Genomic DNA, 8748 nt, shown 5'->3' on the forward strand with positions numbered 1-8748 from the left:
TTAAAAAAAAAGCCCATTTCACAAAGATTAAGATCGATACAAATTAAAACCTCGGGAGATACCAGAAACCTCCCCACAACATTTGCTCGCTTTCGTTTCTCCTTGTTATGAGACCAGTCGACTCCAAACGAGGGCAGCCACACACCCACGAAGCCACCCACTTTCAATGCACTTCCCCCCCACTAGGATTGTGCCAGTCCACACAGCAGAAATCCAGCTGGAAAGTGCACGGTCGGAGAGTGGGTTGAAAGTGGGTTATTCAGTGTGCGTGTGTGGCCACAGCCAGACATCCGCCTGTCCTTCCGCGGTGCTCCGGGCGAGGAGTCAATACAGAGTTCGACCACGACGACGACCCCCCTGTTAAAACGGGGGTGGAGAGAGAGCTCTCTTTTGAGTCCGGAGCAGGGGCGGATTCAGGCTCACGGGTGCCAGAAGCACTGACCCATCTTGGCGCCCCCCTTCCTTTCCACACCGACCCCCAGTCCATTTTAGTTGTTGACCCGTCTGACCAGATACACAATGCAGGTTACAGCAATACAAAAATTTATTCATATGATAACACCGTAGACTGTACAAACGAAGCCGAGCTGGGGCTACATAAAGTTCTACAAAAATGCAGTACAACATCTATTTTAATATTTCACAAGTTTTTTCTTTTCACCCTTGCCCCAACTTTGCGGTGCCCCCTTTGGCCCTGGCGCCCTAAGCACGTGCTTCGTCTGCTTCATGGTGAACCCGCCCCTGGTCCGGAGGCTGAACAGCAACAGCACAGCCCTGGATAAGCAGCGGCGGCGGGGAGTGAGACGACGAGAAGCCCTTGGCCGCTCTGGAGCCATCCAAGAGGCAGGGGCTGACCACGGCCCGATCTGATGCACATTTAGGGTATTCCGTAGGGTTTACTCTCGACTAAGCCTGCGCAGAACTGCAGCCCTGAGTGTTCGTGGCAGAGGAGGACACAGGAAGGGCTCTTCGTGCGGCCGGCTCGTGGGGAACCCTTCCAGCCACAGAGGCTTCGGCCGGCCGCAGGAAACGCCTTCGAGGCACAGGCCGAGGTCCTTTATGCAGGGAGTCTGCTTCGATGCTTCAACAAAAGCACGGACTGTTGCCCGCGATACGAGGTCTAGACTGGCTACTAGCTCAAAATCAGAGGGAGGCGCGGAGTCCCCGCGAGGGATGGCCACGGAGCAGAGGCCTTCGAAGGCAGGGCGGGGAGACCTCCCCCCCCCAGCTCGGCTCCCCGCAAAGCTCTCCCCCCCCCGCCCCCAGGAGTGCGAGACCGGCAGGGGCATCTCGCCTCTGACAGAACTGTCGATGGACCCGCAAGTAAGCAGCAGCAGCTAAACGGCGGTGACAGCCGTCGAAGCCCGTTGGCTTCAATGGATCCATCAGAAGGGTGTCCCTCTGGGGCGGCACCGAACCTCCACCGAGAGCCGCCGGGCCCATAAGAAAGGGAAAGGAAAGAGCCCCGGCCTCTGGGAGGGTCTCCCGCGGCCCACTCCGGGCGGGGTCCGTGTTCCGTTTGCAAGGAGGGGAGGGGGAGATTAACCCGCCAGATCCCCCCTCCCCGCCAGCAGCCCTCCCTGGGACACGTGGCCGGCTCTCAGCCTGGCCTCTGCCGCTCACCCCCGTCGCAGCCTCCCGTGGCCCCCTCTCAAACTCAGCCATCAGTTGCAAGTTGCGCCCATTCATTGGGATGAGAGGGGCCTTCCAGGGAGGCCGTACTAGTTAAGCTCCTCGTTTACCCGGTTTGTCACCGACTGCAGCGTCATGGGGAGTCGCGTGCCTTGAAACAGCCATCACTCCTCAAACACACCCAGAGAGAGAGAGGGAGAGGGAGAGGGAGAGGGAGAGAGAGAGATCTTCCTGATATCCCAAGTCAGGCATTTTTCACAGCATTTGACAGTTCACCCTTTCAAGTTGAGAGGAATTCAGCCATATGCGAGGCAGCCACGCACGTGTGAACCAGCCCTTTTGGTCTAGGAAATGCAAGACAAATCCGAAATCTTGCGGTGTCCATATGTAGCTGGCTCAGTTACGTTTCACAGTCATAACACAGCCGCCTCAGTACCTAGAAACAGAGTTTCCGTTCGGGTTTATTGTTGGGTGATAGTGAGATATTGAAAAATGGTATTTAGCAGAGATAAAATAGTCCAGCAGAGCCAGAGTAAAATAATTCAGACTGAAAGTCCGTGTGTGATTAAAATATAAAGTTTTTACTAAATTCTAGCATGGGAAGGGTAACTGGGATGAAAATAACAACAGAGAAAATTCCCGGGCATCCTACATCTAAAGAACATTGGTTACATGCAGGGCCGGATTTAGACTTGCTGAGGCCCTAAGCTATACAAAACCCAGAGGCCCCCTACTGTTTTAAATTACATCAGCTGGTCTCAGAAAAATTTAAAATATATACGCCTTTTTAATATTTGAAATCATTTTTATATTGTGTTTTTATTTGAGGCCCCAGCAGATTGCGAGGCCCTAAACTGTAGCTTATTTAGCTTGTGCGAAAATCCGGCACTGGTTACATGAGAAACAGGTGACTTCCTGTGAGTAACATTTGTTGTTGTTCAGTCGCACAGTCGAGTCCGACTCTTCGGGACCCCACGGAACAGATCACGCCAGGCCTTCCGGTCTTCCGCCGTCCTCTGAAGTTGGCTCAATGTTTGTAACATACACAGACATTTAACCCCAGATATACTGAGTGTTTTCAACTTGTAATACCCAACATTTATTTTATCTAAACCGCCTTGAAAGCTCTTGGAATGGAAAGGGAGACCTAACTTTCCGTATTAAAAACATTTTTGTCTGGTTGCCCGGGGTTCCTCCGCATCAGGACATGGATAACTCCGATTTATTAATACACCAGGCGATGATTTGTATGGTCCATATCAATACTGAGAACAAGCCCGGAATCGGACGTTTCCAGGCGACCCTCTGCTTCTGCTTGGCAAGGCTGCAACTTAATAGCGCCCCCCCCAAGTGTCCGTTTGCAGCGCCCTTCTTGTAATCCGTTGAGCAGGTACACAAGGACCACACGGCTCCGCACGTCTATGGCTGTTGTCTGAAGCACACCGGATGGCCGAGGTGTATTGGAGAAAAGGGGGGGGGGTTTACTTCCAAGTAACGGAATGCCCGTTGTCAGTGCACCTTCAGATGGAAATTAAAGCTGAATTCGGCTATCAATCTGGGGAAGCCCGGCTGCTTCATCTGGCTGTTTTTTTTCTTCCTGGAAGGTTTTTTTTTTATAAAGGTCCCGTCCCCCACCCAAGCAAAAACTGCACGATACCTTGAATTAGGCCCGACCAAAATGACACAAAGTAGTGTGCAAGCTTTTGAGATCTCAGCCAAGATGTGGGGGGGGGGGGGCGGGCGGCGCCGGGATTTGTGGCCCTGATTCAGGCCTCTTCTTGTAAACCAGCCCCGTCAAATCGCAAGCAGGTTTGCAAACACGACTGTAGACGACACGGGGATGGTTACAACGAGCTTTAAAATCATGCCCCCCAACACCTTAAAAAACAACAAAAAACTCTGGCCTCATCAAGCATTCTGGAGTGTTCGCGAGCTGGCGTGCTGTTTTGTGTCCCTTTGGCTGTTTTCATACGAGTCTTCACGTCGCTTTCGTTTCGGGGTTTCGTTGACGTCCCCCGAGGCCACCTGCACACTTTGTATGAAGACCGGTGACCAGATTCCACACGCAGGGTCCGCTCAGGGGGACGGCTGTCTTTCCGTTCTCCCACAAACTGGTGCCACGGGAGCGCTGACTTCATGGGAAGGCTGTCGAGAAGGGGGAAGACCCGACCGCCGCGGGATCACAAGTCCTCCACTGTAGCCAGCCACCCATTTGCTTTTCTCCCACGGATGTTTCTGGGACGGGACAGGAAGGGCAGCATTCCGGGACTTGTCTGAATTCTTGCGGAAGAGGAGAGATCCGCTCCGCTCCCCCTACTCCGGCCTCCAGGGATGGATGCTGCTCGTGTTCAGTGGATTCGGTTTGACTCATGAAGGACAATATTCAGGGCCCACTCTGCATCTGGCATTCGCCCTGTTGCTTTACCAAACCCACCCTGGAACAGAAAAGGATAGGCTTAAAACCACATTCAAATAAGCCGGGCCAATGCCCTACTAACTGGAAAGTCACCCCTAAATGCCCATAAAACGACCATAAACCTATGCAGATAGTACCACACACACACAAAACCTTTATTGGCATGAAAGCACAAAACATCATGGAAATACGGGAAAATACTAAGATGCATCAGCCACTTTCACTTGGCTATTCAAGCCTCGTCTTCTGATTGCATAATATAAAAATTTTGCAACAGCCTCCATTATTTCACAATTAGAATTAAACAGAAGAAAGTGAACAATTGAGTCATCAGAGTGCCAGCTCTTACCCTCTAGAAATGGAGTGATAAAACGAGATCGGATATCCCTATAGAGGGGGCAATGAAGTATGGTGTGTGTAGTGGATTCTATATCTTTTAGAGAGCCCTAACGACAAAGCCTGTCTACATATGGTATCTGGCGGAGATGGTACCATAAAACCGAGAGATCAAACAAAGTGAAAGCCGGCAAGCTGTCTGGGCACTACCATAAAATCTGACAATCAGTCAAAGAGAAAGTGGCCTGCAATGTAGGGGGGAATTTCTGATCCAGAGTGGGTTTGGCAAAACAGCGGAGCAAATGCTAGATGCAGAATACGCCAAATGGCAGCAGTTTATGTCTGTGGGAAGAGCGAGCTGGTGGAGATGGAGGAAGGTGCCCCAGGCAGGCAGAGAGCGTTTTCTTGATATCCATCCCCAGAAAGCCTGAAGGAAGGGCTGCAAAGACTTCAGGCTCCTTCCCGGGGCAACGTTTGCAAGCAAGCCTTGGTGTGCAAACCCGCCCTCATCACATGCTGTGCAAAGAAAAGGTGCTTGCAGGGTGGGATCCCTGTTCCTGGCTCCCTCGCTGTGGCATTCAGCCCTGGGTTGCGAGTGCAGCTCCCCTTGCTGGAGGAGGATTGTGGGATCCCTGCCAGAGAGCTGGTCAGTTGGGTCAGCTGAGAGGGTGCTAAGGCCGCCAGTGCTCACAGCCTTCCTTCGAGATTACAGCCTGCAGGCAAGTATGAGGATCTGAATCAAACTTGTCCATAAACCAGCACAGAGGGACATGCATCAGGTCGTTGATTCCAGTGGGTCTGAATGCCGTCACGTGCTGATGTTATTGGTGTTTAGGAAGCCTTCGAACCACAGAGGCAGGGAGGGCTGAATCTAGGGCACAGTCCAGTGTCCTTTATAGGGGACATCTTTTTCAGTGCTTAAAGGAGAACATTGACTATTCTCCACATTTGAGCCCCAGAATACTCTAAAGGAAAATGGTGAAAACTCTCTTCAAAGGATAAAAATGTTTTCTCTCAAAACTTTGTATTTCTGAACAGTTTCCTCCCCATCCCTCTTTTTTGCAGTTGTTGGCTAGATATCCCTGCAGAAGGTACCCTCCGTCCTGCTACGATTTTATTGCATGCTTAATCAAAATTGTTAGGGGCACCATTTCCAGTATGTGCGTCCAGTCCAAGTGAGTGTAATGATGGTGAAGTTGTTATATTAGATGACAAGTGTTGGGTTTTTAATATGCATCTGGTGCTTATCAGCAGAGAATACAACTAAGATGTGATAGAGGGTGTGGATGGATAGATAACATTATTGTTCACTTTGGTGTTTTAAGGATGGGAATGAGATATAAATTGGGAGATATAAATTTTTAACTGATGAAGCATCTGCCTCAACCAATATATTTTAAGGCATTATTATAGTTGATTGCTTAACCAACAGTGACTTGCAATGACTGATTTAAATCTCTGCATATTACAACCTTCAATACAACAAATTTAGAGTCCAGTGGCACCTTTAAGACCAACAAAGCTTTATTCAAGGTATGAACTTTTGTGTGCACGCACACTTCTTCAGATACAGTGGAATGGGAGGTAAGGGTCAAACTTATAGACGGGCTAAACAGCAGATTAACATGTAACATGACGATGTTTTAAGATATGCTAAAATGGAATTAAATAACAAGCTATGGTTATAAGGTCAACAGTTGTAAAGCAATAAATATGTCAAAATAAGTCTGAGACTCTCCATTCACTCCTCTCGGGTGTGGAGGTCACTTAACAGCATTTTTACTTTCTCTTTCAAGGTGGGAGCAGTGTATGTCAGTCAAACATTACATTCAGTATTCTAATATACTATTTTGACAAGGAAATACACTAAAATACAGAGGATGTATAGTGAGGACTGAATGAGTTAGCATATGTAATGAGATAAGAAACCAATATCCCAGTTGAGTCCTGGGGTGGGTTTTGTTCCAAGTGTTGTAATAACTTGTAATTCAGCAATTTCCTTTTCCATTCTGTTCCTGAAGTTCCTTCATAATAAAACATGTACCTTGAGGTCTTCCATTGAATGTCCTGGAAGGTTGAAGTGTTCTCCTACAGGTTTCTCAGTCTTGTGACTCCTGATGTCAAATTTGTGTCCATTTATCCTCTGGCGTAGGGTTTGTCCTGTTTGTCCTATGCAGAGAACCAAAGGGCATTGTTGTTGGCATTTAATGGCATATACAGTGTTAGAAGATGAGCAAGTGAATGAGCCTCTGATGGTGTCGTTGATGCGGTTAGGTCCAGTGACTGTGTTGTCTGTGTGTCTGTGGCAGCAAAGTGGGCATCTGGGTTTATTGCAAGCTCTGGTCCCAGTGTCCATGTTCAAATTAGACGTTGCATTATTGTGGGTGAGGAGTTGTTTGAGATTGGGGGGCTGTCTGAGCGCAAGAAAAGGTTTGCCCCCCCCAGTACTTGTGAAAGAGAACTGTCATTATCCAGTAGAGGTTGTAAGTCATTGATGATGCATTAAACTGTTTTGAGCTGAGAGCTTTATGTGACCACTAGTGGTGATCTATCATTGTCTCTTTTGGGCCTGTCTTCTAACCGGTTTTCTCTGGGTATCATTCCGGCTTTGTTGATCTGTTTCCTGATAGGCCTAAACCTAATTTTTAATCAAAATTCTCATTCTATTATTTCTGTATTTTAACGTTTTTAGATCCTATTTATAATTTTAGATGCCGATATATTTTATAATTTTACTGCTCCTGTAACTGTATTTACTTGTCTTCTATTATACTGGTCTATGACCGTAATAAACTTGAACTAGATGTCATCAGGTGGATACTTTAGTTCCGAAAAGGTGTGTTGTAGATCCCTCAGGTGAGAATCTCTGTCCTTAGGCTTGGAGCAGATGCGGCTGTAGCGTAGAGCCTGGCTGTATACAATGGTCCGTTTGGTATGTTTAGGATGGTAGCTGGAGGCATGTAGGTATGTTTGCCGGTCAGTAGGTTTCCGGTATAAGGTGGAGTCTGTGTGTCCATCGTGTACTTTTACAGTAGTGTCCAGAAAATGTATTTCTTGTATGGATTGGGGGGCATAGATCAGTAAGGCAGTGGTGGCCAGTGCTGTCAAGTCACGGCTGCCTTATAGCAATCCCGTAGGATTGTCAAGGCAAGAGACAAAAAGAGGCAGTTTGCCATTGCCTGCCTCAGCACAGTGCCCCTAGACTTCCTGGGCAGCCTCCCATCCAAACAAGAACCAGAGATGACCTTGCTTAGCTTCTGAAATCGGATGAGATTGGACAAGCCTGGGTCATCCGGGTCGGGGCATCAGTAAGGTCATTCCTGGCATCTCCTATTACAGGATCTCAGCCGGCAGGGCTGGGAAGGATTTTCCTGAGCCTTCCCAGTGAGGGTCAAACTGTGTTACAGCAAATGGGTGGCTGAACTGGAAACCAATGGCAAATCATATTCCAGTCATTCCCTCCCCCCCCCATTTCCTACATGATCCCGTATACAGCAGCCTCACTTGGGGGCAGGGCTAGCCACTCATCTTGGTGGCCCAAACTAATTGCTTGTTTCATGCCTTTTCAGGCAGCGGACAGATTCAGCTGTGGCAGTTTCTGCTGGAGCTGCTTTCGGACCGTGCAAACCTCAACTGCATTGCGTGGGAGGGCACCAACGGCGAGTTCAAACTGCTGGATCCCGATGAGGTGGCACGGCGCTGGGGTGAGCGCAAGAGCAAGCCCAACATGAACTATGACAAGCTGAGTCGGGCACTGCGCTACTACTATGACAAGAACATCATGACCAAGGTGCACGGCAAGCGCTATGCCTACAAGTTCGACTTCCAGGGCCTAGCACAGGTCTGCCAACCAGCCACGCCTGATCACACGCTCTACAAATTCCAGGCCCCCTTGCCGTTCTCTGGCATCTCCAAACTCAACATCATGGCCTCGGGTGTGACCCCAACCAGCTTCTCCTACTGGCCAGGTTCTACCCCAACCCTCTACCCCAGCCATGGCCTACAGCCATCCACACCCTTCAGCACCATGGCAACCTCCCACATCAGCAACATGAGCAGTCACTACCACTAGGCCTCTCATGGCTGGAGGGAAAGGGGAGGGAGGGGAGGGATGACCCTTAGATTTCACCCTGAGACACATCCAGTTTGATCATGGAGATGTTGTGTGGAGGGGGGGAGGGATGCATTACTGGAGAGATGGGCTGGATCTCAGTGGTCACAAAGGAGCCGGGAGACACACGGCATCTTCTGAGCAGAAGCCCCTCCCCAATGAAAACAAGTTCTTCATTTCATATAGAACATTTCAGCAATTGCCCTAATTTCTCCATTGTCTTAAAAAATCACTTGCAATATATTGTAATGGC

The 8748-nt window shown here is 49.1% G+C and overlaps 1 protein-coding gene across 1 annotated transcript in view; it reads left to right on the forward strand.

Annotated features, from left to right (window-relative positions):
- FEV (FEV (ETS oncogene family)) overlaps positions 1-8456 on the forward strand; it is an 11985-nt gene extending 3529 nt beyond the window's left edge. The window contains exon 3 of the mRNA XM_015415370.1: positions 7954-8456. Coding sequence (XP_015270856.1) covers positions 7954-8456 — 503 coding nt within the window. The remainder of the gene's footprint in view (positions 1-7953) is intronic.
- Positions 8457-8748: the final 292 nt, after the last annotated feature.

This window comes from Gekko japonicus, unplaced genomic scaffold (genome assembly GCF_001447785.1).
Source record: "Gekko japonicus isolate JY-2015 unplaced genomic scaffold, Gekko_japonicus_V1.1 scaffold881, whole genome shotgun sequence".
In the NCBI taxonomy this organism is placed as follows: Eukaryota; Metazoa; Chordata; class Lepidosauria; order Squamata; family Gekkonidae; genus Gekko; species Gekko japonicus.